This window comes from Psittacula echo, assembly GCF_963264785.1.
Source record: "Psittacula echo genome assembly, chromosome: 2".
Classification (NCBI taxonomy): domain Eukaryota; kingdom Metazoa; phylum Chordata; class Aves; order Psittaciformes; family Psittacidae; genus Psittacula; species Psittacula echo.
The window spans coordinates 6,555,203-6,582,298 of record NC_137737.1 but is presented as its reverse complement, the minus strand read 5'-3'; the positions used below and the strand labels follow the sequence as shown (position 1 = coordinate 6,582,298).

Genomic DNA, 27,096 nt, shown 5'->3' with positions numbered 1-27,096 from the left:
CACCTATTGTTTCCAGTTCTCTCATTCTCCCATTCTCCTATTCTGTCTGGAAGGCAGGAGAAAAAGAAGCCTAATGCATTTCAAAGACGTACATTTAAAACATGGTCTATGCTTAAATCTTTTAGCCAAGAAATCTGTCATGGGTGTTGTATCAGATGCAGGCTAACAGACTTGTCTCCTGCTTTCCAAAAGGCACATGATAATCCACATCAGTAACAGCAAGCTTGAAAACTGCATACAGTTTTCAAAGGAATGGTTGGAAAAATCTCCTAGTTGAACAAAAGGGGTTTAGACCAGCCTCTGCAAGAGACCTGGAATTGGGTAGTCTGTTTACAGAATCATTTGAACTCCTCTCTTTGCACAATCAACGCTTTCAGGGCTTGGTCCCTAAAGTTTTGTTATCTTAGTGGTGGCATTTCTATTTCCACAGTGAAGAACTAGGTGTGTTACAGCTTTAAAAGCAGGAAACAGAACAGTGGCGAAGAGGCTGAAGTTGCAACTATCGAAGCCATGAAGGCAAGATACACTGCTCCAGCTGACACAGGCTCGAGCTGTGAAAGCCATTAGTGAGAACTGTAAAGGCACGATTCACATCCAGGAAAGGGCCCTGTCTGGATGTCCTGCAAGAGATCCATCATTACAAAAAAGAAAGGTGAACACAGCATTATGCCCTTACCGAGGCCTCCTTGGTGTTGGTCTCCTCTGATGCTGACTTTGCCACCTTCTGGATGATGGGAGCGATGTTTGTGGGTCCATACAGCTGCAGCTTAGGAAGGCAGCTCTGATATGCCTCCACCACGCCCTGTATTCCTGGCATGAAAAGCCACACAAAAGGCAAATAAATGTGGAGTGCATCACCAGGATCATGCTTGTTTCAAATGTGAATAAAAGGTGGGCTCTTAATGAATAAATTCAAGACATCACATAATCAGGAAGGCCTAACAACTTCAAGTGATTTTCAAGAAGCTGTCCCTAGCTGCCTTGAAGCTAGTTTGTAATACAGAATTCATTGTACATGCTTCTCCTTTTAATATCTTCTTTTCAGGTATCAGCTTGCAGTACCCTAGCCTCCATCCTCCTCAGTTCAAGGTGTAAGTGATCAAGAGATTCATGCTAAAAGGGTAGCACAAGTTAGAAACACTTCAACACTTCTCCCTCTTCCTCTTCAGTTAAATTCTGCTTTTTGTGGTACTTACCAACAAATCTGCCCTTTGTACTTACAACCTAGAGGTGTCAAGGAATTCAAACAGCTTTTCCTGACTCTCCTTTGCTAAGAAAAGAGCACAGGGTGAATCTTCATTGTTGCTCACAGGGAGAATTTGATTATGACCAAAAGCTGTAAAATCTTGGAAGAAAGAGCAGGATGCATTGCAGTCAACAGAAAAATGAGCGTTAGTCAAGAAGTTTTGATGGAAGAACTAGCTATTTTGAGCTTTTTCATTCCAGGATATATAGCCAGAGCAGGGAGAACGCACTTCTGCTGACACACTTGACAGATCACCGAATGGAATTTGGTGTTTTCAGTCACTGAGAAGAAAGATTTCTTGAAGTGCCTCTGCATTCAGAACTCTCAGCTTACACCAGACCTAAAGGATTAGAGGGCTAAAGCTGGAAAGAAAGTCATAGACTGAAGAGCTTTATGAAGGATGCAGAAGAATGAAAATCATCTCTAAGAGGCTAAGGTAGGTTGAGTTTGCATAGCTCACTCAGGTAATGTTACTCAACCAAGTTAAGAGGATATATGGGTGCAGACTGGTTGCTAACCAAGCACAGGGAACTGTAATGGCTTTACAACAATAAACCTGAACCTCCTATAAAAAATGGTGGAGAACACAGTCTTCTCCCTTTGTAGGTAGCTACAAACACAGTTTCCCATTGCAGTGCTCACAGACAAAGGAACATGCTCCAATTAATGGCTATCATTGGCTAAAATGTAAAGTAATATTACAAAATTTCCCTTGGTAATTCCAGTGACTAAATTATATATTGCAAACCAGACCTTCTGTTAACTCCTAATTTTAAAGCTGCTGTGGATTTCATTACGTATACCTACTGATCTTGCATGAAGGCCTCATAAATCTTCCCCAAGATGATGACAAGATGCACTGCAGTTTTTCCCCATATGCATTGACATGGTATAAGATGAAACTCACTCCCTGCATTCCACACAGATTTACCGTGGTACATGTCAGAAAGTTGCTTTCATTTTCGAAACAAACATGTTCCAGAAACAATTTCTTGTTTCAGATTAGTATCTTTTAAGAGATATCTACTGTTCTTGTATATCCAAATCCAACAGGATATATGGATGGCTTAATTTGTAGGTCACTTTTCTCTGGATTCCTTCAACTCTGCATTTTTAATTGGAATCCACTTTTGTACAGCTCTGATGAAATACAGTGTATGCATATATAGGTGGGTGTAAGATGCATGTAAAATGCATGCATGTGTAGAAGCATTCATTCTGATTAGAGGCTGTCACTTTCTTTTGCAGACAATAAAGACTAAATCTGAAGTATAAAACTATTAATATAATATACTATAAATATAAGGGTATAAATACTATGATTTTCAAGAATGGAAATTGTATCGGGGAGGAAAGGTGAGGATATCCGTATTCTGTGAATTCCAGTCATCTTCATCAAAGGAATAAGTGACAGAACAAGAGGAAACAGTCTCAAGCTGTTCCAGGGGAGGTTTAGACTGGAGATTAGGAACAATTTCTTCACTGAAACGTTTGTCAAGCATTGGAACAGGCTGCCCAGGGCAGTGGTTGAGTCACTGTCCCTGGGGGTATTGAAAAGACTTGCAGATATGGCACTCAGGGACACAGTTTAGTGCTGGACTTGGCAGCTGAGATGGTTTAGACAGTTGATTTTAGAGGTCTTTTCCAACCTAAATGATTCTATACACAGTTCTTACTCAATGTAGAGGGATGGTTCACACTGCCTTGTGCCAGTGAAAGCTCACTACTCCCACAAAGAAAGGGATTTCGTTCCTCAAAAGCAAATTAGACACATACTTTCTATCCAACCCCTGTTTCCTGGTTTAAGGATTTGCTCTGCAGCCATTTTTCTTTGTTTTCTGGCAAGTATGCTAAATATTACAAGGAAAAATAGTTTGGTCACTAAGCACTTTATCTCCACCTCACTCTTGCATTCTCTCGCCATATGACATGCTGGTGTTACTGCTCCATATCACCTAATAAAGTGAGAGCATCTAGAAAACATCACAGAATGGTTGGTGATAGGAACTGATCAAGCATCCATGACAGGCATGTGATGGGCAAGGTACAGAAGATAAGGAAACGTTTTCTGGTACGTATCCTTTCCTTGCTTTCATCCAGATGTGTATTATTTTAAAAGGTATCATGTAGGACAAAGAAGTGCTTTTTATATCTCACACATGCATGTGCACTGCTGCAAAATTTCTTCCCTGGCCTTTTGCTCTACAACCATCTTTTTATGCCTTCTTTGCCCTAAAACTCAACTTCTAGGTGATGGGTTAACTTAGTACATAACTCTTATGCAAAGAACCCAGTAAAGTTTAAATACTAAGTGACATAAGCCAAGGCAAGACTCATAGAGCAGCTCCTTCCTCTTTTCTTCAACCTCCTCTCATTTCCATCCTTACATTTTATTCTGCATGCACAGTATGGTCTGCATAGAAAGTTGTTTACTTGCAGAGGGTTTGTCTGTCCAACCTCTGACCTGCTACAGAGATGTGAAAGCCTTTTCAATCAATACAAACCATTATACAATGTCAGTGTGATAAAAGAATTAGCCTTGGACTCAAAAGAGACAACAAAGGGAGAATAAAAGAAGTGTTCTTTGTATGGACTACTAGAGCTTTTCTCTGAAGTACGCAGTTTAAATGTCCTGCATTTAGACTGGGAAACAATGCTATATTTGAACATTACATAGCACCTAATGCCGACCATTGTTAACTGAGATGTTTTAAACAGATCAGGCCTTCTGTGTTCAGAAACAGGCAAGCTAACACATTTTAAAGTGTGATGGTCCAGACAAAATGCTGAGATCTGTTTTGTTTCCCCACCTCATCCCCATATCTTCAGTGTAACTAAAGCCTCAACTTCAGGCTGGCTCAAAAGCTAAACAGGCACTTGCAGATGCATAAATATATTTTCTGCTTCTTTTAACTCCTTATAAGCAATGTAAAAAACTGTGTGAACACATCAAGCAGCTGTAGGACTTACACCAAATTACATTTCAAGTGTGTGACCCGCAGTGGCTGGGGCAATCCAACAATCCAAGTGCAACAACAAAACAGAAATGCCCACTGAACCGAAAACAGAGGTCTAGCATTTAGGATGAGTGAACTCTGAGTTCTTTTAATGTCTCCTTCCCTTGAATTGCTTGTCCTCTCTTCTTTCCTCACTCCATTTCCTGGCATCTTAATTGTCATCCTGAACATATTCCACTGACCATGCCTGAAAAAAGTCACTAACAAGTCTGAGAAAGGCTGAAAAGCAGCAGCTAGAAAACAGACAGAAAATAGGAAGAGCATTTTGAAGCACCCATCTCAGTGTTTGGATGGAAGCAGAAGGATAAGGGAGAATAACAACCTATGGGTTTTAGACAGCAGTGATCATCTGACCAAGACTCTCAGCTAAGTGATAGTCTGGGTTTATTTGTTGGGCTGTTTAGAGATTGTTGGGCTGTTTAGAGATTATTGTTCTGTTCCTGTCTTTTACAAAGGTTGTGATTTGTGGCAGGATTCTACAAAGACAGCATCAGTCACTGACGCTTACAAATACAAGACATCTAGCAACATTTGCTACATGAATCTGGCCTCTGACTACCAAGGATTAGTGATTGATTATGGATAGAACGCAATTACACTGTTATAACAGCCTCCTGCTGCATCTACTGTCATGAAAGTATGCTTCCTTCTACAACAGCACTCCTTAGCTGCTACCCTGACCTTTGGTGCTGGACATCGCTGGGCTGACTTGCAGCAGGCTGCTGCTGCTATTGATCTGGCAGAGTCTGCTTCTGCAACTTCTTAGTTGCACAACCTCTGCTGTTGATGTAGCTGAAGATCTGGGATGAATCTAAAAGACATGGGTTTACTTTAGTGCTTTGCTAGTGATTTGGGGAAGCGCAAGAGCTGAATGTCCAACACGAGGTACTTTCAGAGGGACCTATTTGTCAGGAAATTCATGTGTGGCACTTTCTAAGGTTTCTAAAGCCAAGCCAAATGGCTTGGAGTCTGTCAGGTTTTGAAAATCCTGGCTGCTGTCTTTAAAAAACACTCAGGGGATACAATAAAAAATGCAAGCACATTTAGCACACAGCAAAGATACGGCAGTCTGGCCTCATGTGAGTGTTACCTGCACATTCTGGGTTGTCTTCATTGAAATTGATTGCAAAATCATGAGAGACCTGCAGAGAAATGCAAAGAAGAGAAAAAGGCTGTAGTCAGAAAAATTATTCCAAGAGGACTTGCAGTTAAACACCCTTTACACTATTCCTGTGTTAAACCAGAGACCTTGTCAGCTTCCAGCCATTAAATGTGAGATAGGGTCCCTGCTGGAACTCCCCACAGAAATAAAATAATGAAACTGGAATCCAATTTGTCAATAACAATATACCCAAGAAAAAAAATAGCACAAATTAAAGCCAGCCAAGTACATGAGGAATCACATAAATACAGTGTCAGGGTTGGGCTACCAATGCCAGGCACAGAAGACAGATCTATTGCTGAGATTTAAATGCCACCTCTCCCTTGCTCAGCAGCTTGGATTGCAGGAGAAAGCAGGCTGCGATAGAGCACTGACAGTGGAAGCTTCAGCCCCTTTTGAATCCTGAACTCACTTGTGTGAACAGTTCCTCTTGAAGGCCATGGGAATACTGGGAAAATAAGTTATTCTCCAAAGAGATCACAAAAGTCACCTGGACCCACTGTGAAATAATAATGTAAGAGATATAAGGGGTCTGAGCTGGTTAGGAAGTGACATTAGGTTGGGAGGAAATTCTTTTTTGCCCCAGTTGATCACTGAGAAGGCTTGATTCTTTTTAGTCTTCATTTTCCTGTTTTCCCTTAAATTGTCCTAAATGAGGCCCAACTTTTGTCTTCCAATTCACAAGGTGTGTGTATATATATATATATTTAAGCAGGTGATTTGTGAAACATAAAGTTGAACTCAGGATTTAATCCCAGATTCATGAAGGCATTTATATAGCTAACTCCAATGACACACGTTTGAGACTTTATAGATGCCTGTAGGACCTTCAAAAGCACAAACAGTCCTTGTCATATGGAAAGCAACCTGTTTACTTCTTGTACAATGGAACCTGGATTATTTGCAGAAAGAGATTTATTTGTTGGATGATGCTGGTTTATTTGCTAGTTTAGGTGACTTGAGAGCACAGTATTGGGAAATGGTCTATGACTGATGGAACCATAAATCAAATACATGATTGCACAGACGCTTCTGTAAAAGCGAAGTGGTATATAGTAAAATGGTAAACAGTAAACGGGGCTGTTCAGCCTGGAGAAGAGAAGCTGCGTGGACACCTCAGAGCAGCTTCCAGTGTCTGAAGGGGGCTACAAGGATGCTGGAGAGGGACTCTTCATCAGGGACTGTAGTGACAGGACAAGGGGTGATGGGTTCAAACTGAAACAGGGGAAGTTCAGGTTAGATCTAAGGCAGAAGTTCTTCCCTGTGAGGGTGCTGAGGCGCTGGCACAGGGTGCCCAGAGAAGCTGTGGCTGCCCCATCCCTGGCAGTGTTCCAGGCCAGGTTGGACAGCGCCTTGGGTGACATGAACTAGTGTGAGGTGTCCCTGCCCATGGCAGGTGTTTTGAACTGGATGATCTTAAGGTCCTTTCCAATCCAAACCATTCTGTGACTATGACTCTATTAGTTGGCTAACTACTGCCCAAGAGAGTTTCTTACACAGAAATTGAATTTCCTCATCATATGCTGGCTTCACCCACCACAGTGAAGCAAAGCATTACTTACAAAGAACTTAAATGAAGCAGGACTTCTGTCATGATGGGAAAGTGAAGTAAAAACTCACTGAAGAGTCTGCAACCCCTTCAGCCCAGCAAGGAAATTGGTATGTCTACACCAGGCATCAGTTGCCCCTTACAGAGGGTTTGTCGTGGCCCATTCAGGCTACCCTACTTGGCAATGAAAGCAAATGCAGGAAGTCACCTCCTGTGTTCCTTGCTGAGCAGGCACAGAAGAGCAGGGCTGTCAGCTACGCTTCAGAGGTGCTCCAGAGCCCTTCCGTCTGGCTGCTCTGTGTGCCTCTTGGTATGCTCTGCCCAGATGGTATCTGCCAGTCTCATAACCAGCTGCAGGCCAAAGGTAATTGCAGCTGTTAAGAGCAATTATGTGAGTTCTCACTCACTATGATTTTGTTGTTGTTCAATAGCCTTTCTTCTTCCTTTAGACTTTCTGTATTTTATATTAGCTGTATCCCAGAGCAAGAACGATGGCAATGCATGTTTATAGCTGATTCTTCCATGCCTCTTCAGTGATTTTATGTCTTTATTCCAAATGCATTTGACATTACAGCTAAAGGGGCATCACAGTTCTTTCCCAGAGCTACGAATACAGTATTTTAATCTCACATGCAAGCAGGGGCTTGATGCTTTTGATGCTATACTTCCTTCAGGATTGCACTATGCAAACAATTTATCTGGTTTTGAGCTATGGCACCCAGGCCAGTATCTAAGGAAAATATAGCTGACAGTTCAGGCCAATAAGGAAAACCCAAGCCTAGTAAGTGTGCACAATGATCCAGAAATTAATACTGCCTGAGCAATGGCTGCTATCCAGCCAAAGCAAGTGGCCTTCATACATCGTCATCCTGATGCACCAAGAAGAGTGTTAAAATGCATCCTGAAGCCAGGACAGGAAACACAATGAAAACACAGAGGTATTGGCTTGTTTCCTAAGCTCTCTGAACACTCTATCATGACTTAAAAAAGATTGAAGTTGATGTGAAGGAGAGAAGCTCTTTGAGCAGCTCCGTGATGGTTCCCAAACAGGACATCATCACCTAAGGCAAGCCAACATCACACAGCCCTCGTGCACTCTTAGAACTGATAAACTAATGGGGAAAAGGAGGCAGAAGTGTGAACATCTGAGATGCTGAAGACTGGGAAATCCTCAGGTGAAACAAGATACTTGGCTGTTCAGCAGCAAGCATGTTTCTATATGATCTACTAGAGCGGCTTGTATGATGGATCAGTCTAGCAGTCAGGAAATCAGCAATATGTCAAGTCCTGCCAACACAGAATGACTGCTTTACTTTGTAAAGAACTGCAGACTGTGGTCTGCGGTGGATGTCAGCTTCACGGTAAGAAGTGTCCTCACAAAACTGATTGTGTCATGGACCCTGGATTAAGTTTTGGATAGGTTGCTGACCCTCTGCTCAGCCCTCCTACTCTTAACATCAGTCCATAAAACCAATCCATAAGAGGAAAGGAAAGAGAAATTCAGGGCTGCAGAGGTGATTATAAGTGATCAGCCTGGCATTACCTGGGTTGCTGCACAGAACACCACTCAGACCCTCTAAGGCCATTTACTTGCACTTGGCTGTGTATCAATCTTTTCCCTCTGCAGGACTCCAGATAAATTATTTAGCAGATACCATCATGGATGCGGGATTATTAAATCACAGCTGTGCTGGAACTTCCTGCCCCCAAACCATACTATTTCTTAGGTAATTTCTTCAAGATTTTTAACAAGCAAAATAAGTAGCTCTGTGATACATCATGATGCAGAGGACAGCAGTGTTCCTGAGGATACATCAACTCAGCAAACAGTCTAAAAGACTTGTGCTAAGGCAGATTGTAACAGTTTCTTTTTGCCACTGCACAACGCCTCCATTGCCTGTACATACACAGTGACAAGCACCAGCATACAGAAAGGCAGCTGTTTGTCAATGTGATGGTACCTGTGAGACCTTTGCAAGAATAAGAACCATATTTCCATGTGCTTATGACCAGGTTAGTAGAAAAGTCACCTTGATTTAATGTAGCAGGTAACTTACTTGCCTTGTATTGGAATGGAATGAAATTCAGTCTCATAGCATGGCCCTTGCTAAAGAGGTTTCTAATTAAGGCTGAAGGTAAAAGAAGATTTCCTACTTCATGAGAATTTTTGAGATGGAAAGCTTTTGGACTATGAAAGGGCATTTTATTGAAGTTTCATCCTAACTTGATATAGAATCATTCACTAATCGAATGGTTAGGGTTGAAAAGGAACTTAAGATCATATTATTCTATTCTGGCCTTCACATTCTTGTTAAACCCCTTTTACTCTACATGAACTTCCATTTTTTCAAATAAAAAGCTTCTCTGAAACCAAGTTTTTGATTCATTTTGCAAATGCTGAATATGGATGCCTGAATTCTGAAAATCACTGATCCTTTCTTCTAGCTTGTTCAATCATAGAATTATAGAATCACAGAATGGTTTGGGTTGGAAAGGACCTTAAGATCATGCAGTTCCAACCCCCTGCCAAGGGCAGGTACACCTCACACTAAACCATGTCATTCAAGGCTCTGTCCAGCCTGGCCTGGAACACTGCCAGGGATGGGGCAGCCACAGCTTCTCTGGGCAACTTCTGATACCGACTCAGCACCCTCACAGTAAAGAACTTCTTCCTTGTATCCAACCTGAACTTCCCCTGTTCCAGTTTAAACCCGTTCCCCCTTATCGTGTCATTACAGTCCCTAATGAACAGTCCCTCTCCAGCATCCTTGTAGGCCCCCTTAAACTAACCACCCTGTCCCAAATAGCTCCAGCTTTCCAGAAACTTCGATGGTGGTGGTCCTGGGACTACCTGACAAAATCTGACAAACTCAGGCATGTTCAGGAATGCTTTCTTACTAATTTAAGTCAAGATTGTCAAAACTCCATGGACAACAGATGCATACAAGTGTAAATGCTGAGATGCACAATGTTGGGCACTTACCTTGGAATAAATTGAACACTATTAAGCCACTGCCAGTCTGAAAATGAAATACGGAATGCCTGCATATTTCGCAAGAGCTTAAACACTAACATTTAAAGAACCATTGCTCAAAATCTATTATTTTCAGAATGCTCATTAATCAAACAGTTTGGAAGCGGACAGCTTGCATCTTTGGCTAAGACCACATTGTAGACATGTCTGCTTGGCAAAGCTTGGCCATTTATTTTCCTTTCTACTTGATTTCTGAGCACGCTGTCCAGTTTTCATGTCTAAATTCAAGTTGCTTGGATAAGGTGACAAATTCTGGTTTTTTTCCCTTGGTCTGTTACACATCCTTCTGGTTTGCATATACTTTTTGCCCTCAAGCTCCTGGAAAGTGCAGAAATCAGTGCAGGAAAGACCACAGCATTTTTCAAGTCCCTTACCTGTCCAGCAAAACAGACAGTGCAGCATCATAAAGATGCTGTCCTGTTTGTGTAACTGCAGTGAGGTTCAACCCAGCAGCTCTTCCCAGCAGATGCACTGAAAGAAGCTTTCATTAAAGATGCAGAAATAACCAAGACTGTCTTAAAACAAGCTGCAAGTTGTTTTGTACCTACTCAGATGTCAACCTGCAGTTCTTCTTTAGGAAAGAAGACTGTGTTACTGGCAATACACCTGCCGAGGGGCTGTCACAATTCAAGCTTTCTTTTCATTTTAGCAGGAAGTTTTGTGCTGCTGTGTGGTTTTTCAGTTCCCCCGAGTTCTGCCAGCTAAAAAATAAGTGTTTGGTTCTGCTTTCTTTCCTCCTCTTCACTGTGAACTTCTGCAGCAGTGTCTGAGTGCGTATTATCTGCCACCTCTTCGCTTTACATCAGACTTCTCAGATACTTCTCAATGCAGAAAAGAAGTGATGGGTTGAAGACACTCCTGTGGAATAACCAGCATGTTCTGCAAGCTTCATGTGATAGAAACTCAAGAGCGGAATAGTGCTCTCAGAGGTTTACTTAGATCAAGGAGCAGGGTGATGTATTTGTCAGGGCTTGGGGAAAGAAGATTGTACTGCTGGGCATCAGATGAAAGATCTCTAGACTGACGACGAGCATTATATATGGCATTTCTTGCTTCCTTCACTCCCACAGATTCCTTATGCCACTAAGAAACTGCTGGTTTTCTAACAGCTGAAGTGTTTCATTTGGAGCTGAGCTGAAGGAAAATAAAGTCAGCGTAACATAGCAGTGTGCTCTTGAAATGGGAATTCTGTAGCAAGCATGTACAAAAATGATTTACAGGGGGATCAACCTCAAGAGATTCATAAAGAGCCTGCAGAGGTGGATACTGATACTGTGCTCAAGTGCTAAAGTATAATGTGTATTTTATCATGGGGAATAATAGCTGGCATAGCAAACGTTGCTTTTCTTGTAGAATGTAAGGAGATGTGATGAGACTAGAATCTCATTAAACAGACAGGTAGCTACTATCCTCCAGCACCTATCCCAGGCTATTAGTAGAAGCTCAAGACAGTATAAACCCAAGGCATTGGTTTGACAACACCACAAACGGACACCTTTCTCCTGTGTGGTGTACTATGCCAAGGAAGCCTTGGCAAGAAAAGGCAGAGCTTATGGCCAGCCTGAAAGCAGTGACTTTCAGCTGATCCTAAATAGCAATGTTGGTATTGATTCCTGATGGACAGTGAGTTACAGGCCTCATTTTTCTAAAGCTTGTGACCAAACATGACATAAATTAGACCTGAATCCACTTTGCCTGTTGCTTTTATCAGGCTGCTTACCTCTGGCCCTCCCTCACTGTGTTACTGCCATGCATACACTGGCCAGCTTTCATTTAGACCTTTAAGGGAGGTATGGTGCTTAAGTTGTGTGGAGGCTCTCATGGTTACTTAGAAACCCTTGGCAGTGGGAGTGTGTTCTACAACCCCTGCAATTTGTTGTTACTGGAAGAAATGAAAGAGCAGCTGCTGGTGTGCAGAGGTCAATGTGCTATGGGCAGGTTAGATCATCTCATGAGGACTGGAAGCTCAAAAGCAGACACTGAATTAAAATGAAAAGCTGATGAATCCACATGATGGGTGCAGAACTTAAGAGTTCTTATAATGATTCAACCGACATTTGAAGATGTGAGTTATTAGTTGTGACACTGCTGCCATTTAATAAAACAAAAGATGTGTATGACCTGTAACACCTTCGACTGAAAACATCAGAAGAACATTGGAATAGCATGAGATCTGCAGTGCTGCTCTGGTGTCTACAGTGTTACCGTATTTTTGCAGCAGAAGGTAAGAAGGGGAGACAAGTTCAGAGCAGTCTTTGTTGCTTTTAATCGTATCAGTTTCTTCCATGTTTCCTATTCATCTTGGCTGTGTTCCACATGAAACACCAGCCACTGTTGGCTTTAAATTAACTTTATGATACCTGTGTAGACTGAATTACTAAAGGATTTGCAGGTTTATTGGTTTTGATGCATTAAAGTATCATGATGAGGCTTCACTCTCTTAGAGGGTGTATCTTTCAATTCAGAAGTGCAGCCAAGCCAAGCAGGAACATGCAAATGTTGATTCAGTTTAAGAAGACAGACACTTCTACAGACTGTGTAGAGTATCACAGGGAGGGACTAAACAATAGCACAGATGACTTAATTCCTAATCCAGTTCCAGTTGGATGCACCCATGATAGACACCAAGCTAATTATTTGTCCCCATCTCCAGCATAAAGCATGGACTCTAGGCCACTCACTGAACCACATCTTCCAAAACTGGGTTCTGCCAAAGCAGAGCTCACGAGTCTTCAAAATATGCTTGGCAAGTTCTCTTACCACACCAGCATCCATTAACAGAGCTCTGCCAAGCCCATGACGTATTTTGGGTGTAACAAGTCTAGCCTTGATTTCTTGTTTCAGTGAGGTTATCACTGGGTGAGAAAGCCAGACGAATGGAAACAAGCAGTAGGAGCTGTTCCCTCTAACCCCTGTCCTGCACTGAACTTGCTTATTTTGTGTCTCATAAACCAAGGAAATAAGAACATGTCATAAATGCACCTACTTTGTATTCCGGGGGTATCCTTGCTCCAAATCCAAAGGCTGGGAACATTTTGTCACTGGAAAAGAAAAAACCAAAAGCCAAGAGTTCTCACAGAGAAATGCATTTTGTTACAAGCAACACTTTATCTTCTGTTAAGTATTCATCCAAAATGCAAAGCAGCACAACTGTACAGAAACGGCTTTTAAGTCCGGAGTGTTACATGGCAGACTGGAAAGGGACCAGGTTAGAGGAGGAGGAATGTGTGCTGACCAGATGGGGAAGTGAAACGGGAGATTTTTCAGGTGAACTCCTCTTATTTTGGGAAAGTTAAAATCATTTGGAGAATCCCGAGGGATCAAGGTATCTTGCACTTCACCCACAAATGCAATAACATGTCTGTCTGTGTTATGCACTCTTCTGGCTGCAGCATGAGAATGAGTTGTCTTAACAGCCTGTAACCACATTTATTTCCTATAAATAGGGATGTGATCCCCAGCTCAGGAAACGGGTGTAGCGGAGAGATGGCTCTGTAATTATAGGTGTTGGCAAACTTGGGCTCTCACAGTTGTCCCGGTGCAAAAGAGACTTCCTGAAGTAGCTGAGAGAGACAATTCACACCCCAAACCTGCACGTTCTGTAAAGCTTGCCACCTGCCTCTGCAGTAGTTCCACTAAAACACGAGATTGGTTTCATTAGGCACCGGTCGGCTGATAACCTAACCAATGCTGTGGCAGAGTCAGTTGGCTTTCAAACACTACAGTGAAGTTGTTCAACCCACGTTAGGTCTGTAGAGACAAAGATTCCCTGATTCAGAGAACCTGAAAACGTCGAGACTGTTAAAACCCCTTCAGAAACGCACTAATGTCTCACACAGCCCACGTGCTGTCAAGCTGCCTCTTCCCAGATGGCAAAGTGGAAAACAACAAGCTGTAAGGAATGTCTCGTCCCTGACTCAGCAAAGCACTTGATCACACACTTGAGGTTAACAATTCCCCCAAACATATGCTTAACTCTAAACACATCCTGAAGCCACTGAACTGTACTCCAGTGTTCCGATGAATCAAACCCCTCAAAGGTTTATCCTGTTCTGCTTACAAAGGTTTCAGGGCCCTTGGAAAAGTTGAGTTCCTATTACCATTATTGGCACTTTCCAAAATTCCAAGAGAGGACACCAGCTTCAATGTTCTTTGTGTAGTTCAAGACATTGCCGCTCCAAGAATCAACTGAGTCATTTGCTTCCCAGACATACTCAACAAAGATGACAGCACCCACTACAGCTGCTGGGTTATTCTGTCTGGTGTGAAGGGCACCATGGTATTTCTGATAGATGGTAAAGAAAAATGGAAGGGACTAAAGACAGCAGAAATAAGCAGGTCCCCCCATACCCATGTTAGAGTGACCATGAGATACAGAGATATTCACCAGCTCCTTGGGAAACAGTGATGACTGACATCTGATGGCTCAGCTCTCACAACTGTTGTCCTGCTACAAAATGAGCTGCTGCATAAATCCTGGGAGCACAGTTCTGTGTACCACATGTTGCACTGTGTGACAGTGAGCTTGGAAAGGAAGACTAACATCATTTGCGTGATAATTTGCGTATCAGAAACAAAGTAGCTGCTGACATTTGATGCTAACGACCTGCTGGCAAACTTGGATTCAAGGCTCCTGGAAGCGAGGAAGTCCTTATAAATAGATACAGAGAATTCAGGAGCACCCTTAAAGGGCAAGAAAGAAGAAGCCATTAGAAAAGAATCTGAGGGGAGAAAGAAATCTTGTTTTACATCAATAATTAAGCATAGTTGGATTAGAAAATCAAACCCTGTGGTATGCAAGCTAATTGATTTTGGTCAAGAGCAAACAAAGACTAAAGAAGAGATTTACTTAGGTAGAATGTAAGTGTCTAAATTCAATAAAGCAACCCAAAAACCTGATGCTGGCAGCAGTCTCCCAACCTGGGAGATGCATAAACCCATACAGTGCTTGCATTTGTACTGCAATGTTTCTTGAGTGTAAACAAGTGTAGCACTCTCCTATCTGCAGCTCCATCTTGTGCTCTGCAGCAACTGAGAGGCAGCACAGCCTCCACTGTTATTCAGCACTCGGAGTATCTTACCACCACAGTCAGGATACCTGCCTTTATATCTGAATCCCCTATATCTCCTTGAGCAAGTGCTAGCTACTGCTACTGTTGCCATGTGAAAGGGTAAAGCTTGATCATGTACACCCTCAAGATGGGATTCCATGTGGCTTCTTTTTAAAGGGAGAGCAGGGATATCCTGGAGTCTGCTCCTACGCTTAGTACTTTCTGTTGCGTCACTCAAGAGCAACACACTCTCCTTAGGAAGCTCCTTATTTCCCAGAATTTGGGTACTCTGGTATTCTGATTCAAGCTGCTGGGATCAAGAATTTAACTTTCAGGTGCTCCCATAAAAACTTTAAGGTAAGAAGGGAACTTTTTGATTATCACAAAATCACAGAACGGTTTGGATTGGAAAGGACCTTAAGATCATCCAGTTCCAACCGTCTGTTATGGGCAGAGACACCTTCCACTAGAGCAGGTTGCTCCAAGCCCCATCCAACCTGGCCTTGAACACTGCCAGGGATGAAGCATTCACCACTTCTCTGGGCACCCTGTGCCAGCGCCTCAGCACCCTCACAGGGAAGAACTTCTGCCTTAGATCTAACCTGAACTTGCCCTGTTTCAGTTTGAACCCAGCACCCCTTGTCCTATCGCTACAGTCCCTGATGAAGAGTCCCTCTCCAGCATCCTTGTAGCCCCCTTCAGACACTGGAAGCTGCTCTGAGGTATCACTCATGACATCCCACACATAGAAAAGATAAGTATGTTGTTTCCTCACCACACCTTGAAACTTGGGTCTGACAACTTTCAGAATAAAACAGAATTTTAATGCAAGCAATGCTTTGCCCATCACACAGAGCAAGGGTTTTAGGTGATACAAAGGTCTCATTCTTAGGAAGTATGCAGTTCATTTTACAGTCTCTAGTCTTCCCATTCCTCCCTCACTTTGTCATACGAGAAAAGTCCCAGCAGCTGAGCCCACTGCCCTCATTCTGCTTATCCTGTACTACTGAGGCACAGCAGGGAAAAAGCTGTGACCCAAAAGGGCAGCCAAGAACTATCTGGCTTCCAGGACAATCCCTTATGGTATACAGGCATGAAAGAGCTGTTCTACCAGACCCAGGGCTACCACAGCAGCTTGCAGCACAAAGCAGAGCAGCTTCCCAGCTTCTGGAAGCTATGTCAAGGGTTAGGCCATCCAGGGACTGAAACTAGAGTCAGAAAATGAAAAGAAGGTTTCCTCCTGCCTCAAGGAAGCATGCACCAGAGCCTCCAGCCCTGTTTCCTAACCAGACATTTCAGGAGGAAAGGGATCTGCTGTAATGACTTTTCCTCCTTTGCAATTGAAACTCACTCAAAAGGAGAAAACTGAGAACCAGTTTTCTTTTCCTTTGTGTTGTCTGCTCAAGGCACTTGGGCTTCATTTATACTAGGAAATAGGCCTGGGATCCTGGGTGCAGCACTGGGACATGACTATAGGCACGGTCTGTTAGCACTCTCCTAACTATACCTGTTAGCACTGGTATAGTGCTCGGTCCTGCCAACCAGCAGTCTCCAGAGACTTCCCAAGGACAGTGCTGGGGACAGCGTGCTTGAGACTGCTCCCAAATGGCACTCTGGGCACCACCGGTTTGTGCGGAGAGGAAGAAAGCTGAGATACAAGGACATGGGCACTGTCACGTCCTTGGCCTCAGGCCACATCAGGATCTCTGACTTGTTTTGTTTAAACCTAGACAGCCCTTGGCACATGCAGTGTCCTGCTGGAGGCAGATTGCTAAGGAGAAAGGAGAGAGACACAGAAGCGGAAAACCAAGATGGTTCTGTAAAACCTGGAGTTTACAATGTCAAGTGAGAAAAGAGGACTGCGACTTGGCAGCATCTTTATTCACTTCCAGGTCACGTTTTATGTTGTTCTTTGTTTTACACAGGTTCCCTTGAAAACGAAAACTTGGCCTAATCTTCACAAAACTGAAGAAGCTGATGTGAAGATCAAGAAAGCAAAAGCATCAGACTTTGACTTTCATACCTGGTTGTGTAAGGGCCACAAGTATTCATGCAAGTGTGGGTGTATACGGCTTCTGGTGCATTTTCCAGTCAAACAGGCATGCGTTACTGCAAGATACCAAGGACTGAGCAGACAGATCTAGGTTATACCCTAAAGATAAAATCAGGGAGGGGGTTCAGGTTCAGTGTTCATATTGATGAGTGTAAATTAACGCACACAGAAAGGAACTGTCAGGACTTCTGCACAGAAATGCAACCAGCTGAAGACCCTCAATAACCTCAACTATAATGTAATGTATAGGAGAAAATAAATTCTGAAAGTATCTCACATTATCCGTTTGGAACATTGCTCAGTTTTAGTCACTCATCCTCCAAGCTAACTAGTGGGAACAGAGGAAGTGCAATGACAGATTAGTACATTAATGGGGGTGGAGGGGAGAGGTGTACTGCACAGACAGGAAAAGAGATGGATGCAGGCGATAGTAAGGCTTTGTACATTAGTAAATGGATATGTTTTTCTGTTTCACTAGGAAGCCTGATGTAAGTGGAAGGCAAGAAATATGTTTCTAATAAAGGCACTGGTGCCCTCTGACATGTAGTATCACTGAAACCTGGAGTTCAGCTTTACTCTGAGAAGGCTTTGCTATTCCTAGCAAGAAGGAGGAGAATTCAGATAAAACTCTGTCACTGGGTAAAATTAATTAGTCAAGACATCAGAGAGTCTCTTGGAGCTGCTGGCATAGATGATGTTGGAGATAGAGAGCCATGTATTCACCGGTGTGGCAATATTTGCATTCAGAAAGGAAAACATGAGCTGCCAGGACTGTGTTCTTTGAAAATGAGTTTCTTTTTTAAAATCTAAATTGGGAACCTAAATTCTTAATTGTACGGAGTAAATGTAAGGGGGAAATGAAGGCCTAAGTTATTCTATGCCATTTACTCATTCTGAAAGATGAAGTGCTAGCTAGCCACTTACACAGGTTGTTTGGGACTCATTTTACTGATGCTCATGTAAGCCCTTTGGTATGTAACTATAGAGATACTTACCTTTAAGCTCCTGAAGTCAGCCATCTATCCAAATGCAATAATTGGTATAGATGCTACTGAACTGACCTGGGAGAACCGCAGCATGAAAACCTGCTCACTTCATGCTAGAGCAACATAGTACCTTTAGCGGTACTAATGATGCAGTGAATGGGGGAAAAGAAACATGGTGTGGGGAGAAAGAACCCATTTTTAGTTTCACATGATCAAGAGTCTGAAGTTTACAGCTCTCTGAAATTCTTTCAAGGAATATACCTGACTAGAATCCCTGGATATTGAGCTGTCATTTTGATTTTGGGTTAGAATTACCAGTGGGATGTTTTTAAAGTCCTATGCTGGATGCAGCAAAATCAGTTCCTATGCCTTTCATTTTTAATTCCAATCTTCGAAGAATAAACTGTGGATCTGCTCTGCTCCACATACTTTTCCAGGGGTGAAATCTGATGTTTCTCCTCTGTTAGAAAGAAATTTCAAATTGCCAAAATAAAAGGGATTTTTGTGTCTGTTACACGTGTAATTGAATTATTTTTTATATATTTTTAATTGAATAATGTGTGAACGAGAGGAGGGGGAGAAGAAAGGGGAGGAAGCAAAGAAGGAGGAAGGAAAGCAGAGAGAGGATGGGAAAAGGAAAAGAAGTAAACAGCAAATGCCACAGACAAAATAGAGTCATCTCTAAACCCAATTAAAATCATAATCTTTCATGTTCAGTGAGCAAACTGGAAGAATATGAGCTGAATTAAGTGTTTCTTTTCTAAAGCAGATGAATGAATCATGTTCCTGAGTGTATTATTTAGTACTTATCTGAGAAGGGCTTGATGCCACTAAATTCTGAATCATAACAGCTTACAGGGCTTAGCAGCACTTCCAAAGAAAACACAGAAATCACTTGAAATATTTAAACATTTTCAGTTCCTGCTGTGCAAGCAGAGCTGGGTAAATAAAGGATATGATCTATAGGATCATATAAAACTAAGTGGAAGGGACCAGAGCCCATCCGCTTCACCCCCTGCACTCCGGCAACCTGTGCTCCTCCAGGACAGGATGCGATAGAGCCAGGCTGTGGTCCAGCTCTCAGCCTGCCCCAGTCAGAGTCAGAAAGGCTGCAAGAGTTCAGCAGCAGCAGTGTTGTCTCCCCCCCCCCAATCTGTATTCTTGTCTGGGGGACCATTATGCTGTTCTCACGTTTTCACCATGTGGTTGTGCCTGGTTTGATACAACCCCATCTCTGGTTTTGGCCAGGGTACTGTGTGTTTAATCAGACTTGCACTGTACCTAGCAAGTCCATAATGCACAGTGACTTTTAATGCAGCAGCAAGAATGAACTGGTTATTGTACATCTTGTTCACAAGAGAGAGCTGGGAGCATGCAAATCAATGGCAGATCACTGCAACAGCTACAGTGTTTGGTTTGTCACAACCAGAGACGCTACACAATCATGTGCAAAATCCTGACATCAAAACTAATTTGCTGTCTTTGATTACAGCTCTTAACCACCTATGGAGAGCTGGAATCTGCTGAGTACTGAGAAACAAATACTGTCATGTAATTGGGACTCAAGAATATGAGGGAATACCTGTCTCACCTGCGAGGGAATAGCTAATGAAGCAAGGGAATACAAATTCCCTGAAGCTAACCACTGAAAGGCATCAACTCGTGAACTAACTAACAAAGCCAAATCAAGGTACAACGGATTTCAACTTCCCCTTGCTAACATTGAAAAGAATTGCAGAAGCAGCTCTGCAGGGTAAAAACACCAAGTGAACCCAGAAATCCCTAGACTGGGGAAAAGTAAATACCCACAGAAAACAAAAAGTCATCAGAACCTGAGGGAAGAGTAGGTAAAGCAAAATGAAACGGCAGTGAGATACATCACTGGCTAGAAGGCTAGCCTAATAAAATGGCACACTCAGAAAAGCGAGACAAAATGTCAAGCTTCCCTGCAAAATGACAAATAAAATTGCAGTGACCTGATTTATACCTACATGAATGACCCAATTCAGTAGGAAGTATCTTGAAAAAGAAATAGGACTTTGTTAAGTGAGAATAAATTAGGGAAGGGGATGCTGTGAGACGCTACAGAGATTTGTATTTAACTTCTCAAACCAGTTAGTTTCCAGACAGTCCCATGTCTGTTAAGGGGTTGCACATCTGTCCCTCTGCCTTCCAAAATCTTAACTCTGCAGTGAATTGGCATGTCTGCGGGATCATATATGGGAAATCAGATACGGGAAATCATATACGATGAAACTGTGGGATCATCACTGGAAAGGTCATTCTCACACAGACTGTAATCTCAGATGTCTAAAACTTGACATGACTTGAAGATGACACTGCAGGCAGCGGGCTGAAGGACTCCATCACATAAGGTGCAGATTGTGAAGAACAAGCCGAACAGTGGTGGAGCCCTGCCCTGTTAAAACACAAGTGTTTCAGGTTTCAGGGTGTACTGCAGTAAGCAACCACAAGAACAAAAGCTGTGCTATGTACGCACATAATTTTGTCCTTTTGTATGACTTACAGTGGAAGGAGTTGGTCAGAGACCTTCCTCTGCAACAATTTTGTATCAGAAAATACCTACAAGGGGTGTGCTGGGAAGAGGGGAATATAGGACTGTGTTGGCACATGTATGCAGGGAAGTGCTGGGAAAGGAATTTCTCATCAAATACTCTCAAGACACAAATGAGCTTTCTAGGATGCGCAGGATAAAACCGTTACAGAGATGATGCTGTGATTTAATGTGACCAAATGAGCTGTTGAGGTAATTTTACCAAAATCAAAATGACATTAAGTCAAAACAAAGAACACTATCAAAACAAGTTAGAGCAAAATTGTAAGTGAAATATACTGATGACTAAACATTGAGACAGGCATTACTGAATATGCAGGAGGAAATGGGTGACTGCCCTCCTCTGTTCATCTGATGATTTGGAATGTGAGATCAAGGTTAATCTCACAAGAATTTGGAGGGGACAGTAAGATAGTACATGGAACTTACCTTACAAGAGCTGCCTACTCTTAACTGAGAGCAATGTGACTGTTAAGGTCAACTCAGGCAAAAGGTGTTTACTTTCTGTAAAGGAGGAAATGTGCATGAGAAGATTTAGAACATGGTGTTCACTTACCCAACAGATGGGTTTCCAAATGGAAATAAGTTGCTTCTCAGCTATATGCTAACATAATGGTGTGGATGACTAGAATAGTTATACCCTTAACAGTGCAAGGAGGAAATCCACACTTCTGGAATTGCAACAATGGTTGTGTTGACTAAAGATGTACCTGATCGGTATCAGATGGCATCAGTGAAAACGGCAAAATAAATTGCTATCTCCTTACTTATTAATACTCACTTATTTACACAGATGTCTAGTCTCTGCAGCAGTTGGTGGTATGCAGTTTCACATAAAGTTTGTAGGGTTTTATACTTCAAATACTTCTCTTCAGAAAGAAACGCTGACAGAGAAACCTCAGTGGTACCAGTCTGCACAGTCCCAGAGAAGTGTCAACTCCTGCACAGAACAAAGCTTTTCCCCAGAGGAGATTTCAGGCTGAATTGAGAAATAGTAAAGACTGCACAGAAAAGCCAGACAGAAGGTTCAGATTTTGATGGATGTACCAGCTGACAAAATAAAGCATGTCTCTGAAAAGCATGTGGAGGAAGCAGTGGTTTTGCTAAGAAACTTCAAATAGATTGCTTGTGACTGACACACTGACACGGGAACTGAGTTCCTGGAATAAGAGGCAGCACAAACAGCAAACAAAGATGTGCAGTCCTCAGCATAAGAAGGACAAGGAACTGTTGGAGCAAGCCCAGAGGAGGCCACGAGGATGATCAGGGGCTGGAGCACCTCCTGTATGGAGACAGGCTGAGAACATTGGGGCTGTTCAGCCTGGAGAAGAGAAGCTGCGTGGAGACCTCAGAGCAGCTTCCAGTGTCTGAAGGGGGCTACCAGGATGCTGGAGAGGGACTCTTCATCAGGGACTGTAGTGACAGGACAAGGGGTGATGGGTTCAGGCTGAAACAGGGGAAGTTCAGGTTAGATCTAAGGCAGAAGTTCTTTTCCTGTGAGGGTGCTGAGGCGCTGGCACAGGGTGCCCAGAGAAGTGGTGGCCGCACCATCCCTGGCAGTGTTCAAGGCCAGGTTGAACAGGGCTTGGATGACATGGTCTAGTGTGAGGAGTCCCTGCCCAAGGCAGAGGGTTGGAACTGGACGATTTTAAGGTCCTTTCCAACCCAAACCATTCTGTGATTCTATGATTCTATGAAAACTTGGTAAGAGAAAAGGCAGAGCTGTAAGAATTGACAACATCTGACCAGATAAAGGGCCTGCCGATATATAGAGATATATATAAATGTATACAGTTATATACACACACATATGTATGTATGTGTGTATGCTTGTATGCATAGAAAAGCAACTGTTAATGAAGTCACCTTCCCAACACAGTTGTTGTACTAGACTAATTCTCCTGTACTGATTCTTGGACTAAAAAGTGGTGATTGTAGAAACTCTTGTTTGGCAGCAGTCTGCAAATACAGGTTCTGCAAAGGTAAATACTAAATATGTGTATGTACATATGATGTAATTGTGCCAGCCCAGGTCCTCAGCAGTTCAGTCCAAGGTGTTTCAATACAGTTTGGTGACTAGAAGTATTAGGAATTTCTTTCTACCAATGCAGTTCTAGTCCTGGGTTTTCCAAACACTTCAGAGTATCTTTACCCACACCGGACATTAACAAACATAAATGACACATGTTTCTATATAGGTTATTATTTTTCTTCTGTTGTATGTCTATGCAAGTTTGGTCCTATTTAAGCACTAAATGAAAAGATTCATGTCTTTTTCCCCATGGTTTTTTAAACTTATTTGGATATGCTGATCAGCTTTTTTGCTTGGCAGCCTCCAGAAAAGTTGTTTCTGTAATTTAAGTGATAAAGAGAGATGCTTAATAATTAAGCATACTTTTATTTACTGATCTGCATGGGTAGATGAAATTTCAACATCTATAACTCTACATCAGGATTTGATGAAATATTTAATATTGCATATATTCCGAGCATCATTCTTTCACCCCAGTCTTAGTGAACTGTTTTTTATGATTATACTACTACCTCAGCCAAACAAGTTTCTGCTCTTTCCCTTGTGTCTGGCAAAATTACCTCCAGGTATTTAATTCAGATCCCTCCAGCCAAGGTAACTCTCTGAGTCTTCATCCACAAACCCAGACATAGCTTCAGGATGAATGACCTGTTGCGCAATTCTTGGGGATGAGGTTCTGATTAATATAGCAGACTGCAAGATATAAACTCTGGGATCTCTTTTCCACCTAAAGCCTCAATCCAAAAATTAGCAGGTAAGTACTTACTGATCTTTGTATCTGGGATCAATTGCACTGATCTATATATGACTTCCATACCATATACTGCACTGTGCATAGCTTACCTTCTTTCTCCTGCCTAACTGCCCTCTGCTGGGTATGTCAAGACATGCGTTTCTGGGACATGGATCTTTAAACTGACTTAGTTTTTTCCCTTAGATCTACACTGATGTGCTGGACTGGGAACCCTGGCCTTTTATTTTCTCCCTTCATTTTTAACCTTCTTAATTTTCAAGTGCTCTTTACTGAATGAGGAAAGGAAGGTTTTAGATATGGCTTCAATCAGAGTAAACACACTTGCTCAGGCCTAAAACAGTGAAGAAGAAATCATAATGAGGAATTTCTGCATCTAGTCAGCTATTGAATCAATTCATTGATTGCAGAAGCTAATGTTGGAACTCAGAATGACTTCAGGACTTTGGTGGAATGTGGCCCAGTTTTTAAATATTCACTCCTAAGTATTTTACAGAGCTCAATGCAGAAATGCTTTCTGCACTTTGCAGGAATAACGCACTCTTTGCTTATTAGGAGCCTCTGGGGATGTTGCTAGATAAGTGTGTTTTACACAAGCAGTTTGCTTAACAGATGATCTCCGTGTGAGTATCAGCTCCTTGAATATTTAGGGTTAAGGAGGCTATTGCCTAAATGAAAAAGGACATTAGTGTCAGGAAACTAGAGTTTCTCTTCCGTGTGTTTCAAGGGCTCTTGGAAATAAAAGAAAAATCCACAGTCACTTGTAGAGTGAATGGACACAGAGATTTCAACTCATTAGGAAATAACTTTTGAATACAAACATAATGAAGCTCAATTTTAGGACATAATTTTACAGAGCTATGTAGAATCACGAGTTGAGTGATTCTGATCTACGTAGATCAGAACAGGGATGGCCCGTCAAGAAGGGGAAGTTCCACAAATAATAATGCAACAAAAGCTTAAAAGTATTTGCTAAATGATACATCTAACCTTTGTCTTTTTCAAGGTATGAGTAAGGATTCGACCACATAAAAGCTGATTCTCACTCATTTGTGAGCACTATTTGTTAAGCCAGTGATGAATTCTGACTGTATGCAAGTATAAAACTGTGTAAAAATTAATCATAAAGATCACCCAGGAGGCATTGAACATTTAAGTGTGTATTAATAAAGTTCAAATTCAGTAAAACTCTTAACTCCATCTTAGTACCATCTATATTTTGTATAATACTTCACTGTTTGCTTGAGTCAGGGTGAATTCAAGGGGATTAGATAATAAACTCTAGTGTCCTGCTGAATCAGAACAGAGGTTTGAATGCAAAGATAAATATTTAATGTAATATAATGAGATCCTTAATAAGCAGAAGAGAAGGGAAAGCTACTAACTGCAGAAATCAGATTTCAAACTGAGGAGCAGATCGGCAAGTCTTGTCAGACTTACAGTATCATCATTAAAACCTGTAATAAAGTAAGATCAGTATGGAAGTATGCCTTTAGCACTGTGTGCATGTAACACCATTTATCCTTATAAACAAACTATTTACAGTTCCATTCCAGCCCTTTTTCCTTTCCCAGAGAGAGCAATCACTGCAGAAGGAAAGATGAGCTACAGGAAAGAGTCTTGTCAATGTGCATGTATATGTGCTGAGGGCACATCCCACTGCAGACACAGTCTTCCCTGCTGTTACTCATCCTCCCACAGAGCTTCCATATCCCTGCCCAAACGCCTCTGTTTCCTTTTGATGGAAGCCAGGATGAGTGAAGGGGAAAGGAGAAGAGGTAGGACAGGTAATGGCCAGACCATGGTGAGAGAAAATGTTCCCTTATTCCCAAGTTTAGCCACAGATTTCTCTGGCACAGAGAGCTAGGTGTAACATCATCCGCCTTTTGCTAACTCATTGTTCACAACAGGATGAGGGGATATATACACATTTGGTAGTGATTGGACCCGATGATCTTAAAGGTCTTCACAACCTAGTTGATTCTATGACTTGATTCTAACTGATTTTTCAGGATCCTTGCAAGGCTGATATTTGCTGGTCATCAGAAACACCTGATTTGACTTCTGATCCAAAGAGCTCAATACTGAAATTACTGAGGTAAAGAATAAATAAGGAATGATACCAAAACAGGTCCTTTTAATATTAAACACTTCAGTACCCAATGATTTGTCACCATTTCCATCTGTTTCTTAATGATACAAAAAGGTGGAGTAGACTTGCTCAATTTCAACATAAAATTCTATCAAGTGATGTAATTCTTAATAAAAAGGAAAGCTTGTGAAAAGGTTTAAATGGAAATATGTATGAATATATATGTTTTAATATATACACATATATATAATATGCTTCATGAGGCCATGTTTAAGCATTCACGAGTAATTTATCCTTTAGATATCTTTTACCATTTTAGAGCCTAGTTCTGTAAACTAATGAACGCTTCTCCTTCCTTTATGAGCCATTGCTGCTGTTGCTTAGCACACTGATTATATCACATATGAACTTTATCTTCTCTCTTACGACAAATATTATAGCCTGAAAAAATTCCACCATGTAGATAAAGCATTAAGAGTTTTGTGCAGGTGAACAGCTCTTCCATTTCCCATACCATGATCAGATTGGCCTATTCCTACAGGACTGCAGCACTTCTACAATAAGAATAATAATCACCCTCTATTTCTCATTCTCTGAATATTGCTGGTGAAAGAATGAATTGTATTCTTTCACACTTCACTATGCAGAATGGAGCTATTCATTTAACTGTTTCAGGAATCTCTGAACCATACAGATAAATGGGCTTGTGGATGAGCAGGGATTGTTCCACTGTAACAGAGGATGTGAGCAGCACTTAATTTGGAGCACTGATTACTTACAAATACATTATGTTAGGCTTATACATACAGAAACCTAGATTATAAGAAGATTTCGACTGACTGGTAGAACTAACTAGACTATATAAAAGAAAACGTCGGATTTTGAGTGTAGTTGCTCTCTATATTGCTTGCCAATCCAATTCCTCCCAAATTACAAATACATTTGAATGTTTCTAATTACAGCAGTATTTTAAGTAATAGCCACAGGCTTCCTCTCCCCCTAAATATTTGGAGCAGTCTTTACTTCTGTTAAGTGTAGCAAAAGTACTATTGGAATTCAAAAAGCATTGCAAACAACAGATTTTATTTAATTTCAACTATTCTTTCATTTGATGTAATACATTAATCCCAAGACCCAAAGAAAACCACTCTGTTTTCCTTGATTTGGATTGAAATCAGCCAGTTTTGCCTATTTGAGATAACTGATGCTCACGAACTATAAAACTTCAGTAAGAGCAATGCCATCTTTGTGGTCTCATATTTTTATCTTACTGAAGTCTTGCCCCTGTGCAAATGATGACACCGCAGCTCTAAACCTCTTAACAGCCCTTAGATACAGCAGGTCCCTCTCTTTTCTCTTCTGGCTGATCTTAACCTGGAAACAGCAATCCTACTCCAGTATCTGAAGCACAACTGGGCTCACTGGAGCAGTTACGGATCTGTGCCACTTTTCACGTTCTTACTGAATTTGAAACTCTTTCTTTTAAACTGTAGCTACAGAAGATTTGCTTTATAGGTTGGTTATGCTTATATGTCTCAAGGCTGTCAC

The 27,096-nt window shown here is 41.8% G+C and overlaps 1 protein-coding gene across 1 annotated transcript in view; it reads right to left on the bottom strand.

Moving 5' to 3' along the window:
* CPNE4 (copine 4) overlaps positions 1–27,096 on the bottom strand; it is a gene marked incomplete at its 3' end in the record, with an annotated part of 181,962 nt that overhangs the window by 6,097 nt on the left and 148,769 nt on the right. Inside the window, exons 12-14 of the mRNA XM_080611787.1 lie at positions 12,995–13,049; positions 5,354–5,405; positions 677–810 (exon numbers count right to left, since the gene is read on the bottom strand). Coding sequence (XP_080467913.1) covers positions 677–810; positions 5,354–5,405; positions 12,995–13,049 — 241 coding nt within the window. The remainder of the gene's footprint in view (positions 1–676; positions 811–5,353; positions 5,406–12,994; positions 13,050–27,096) is intronic.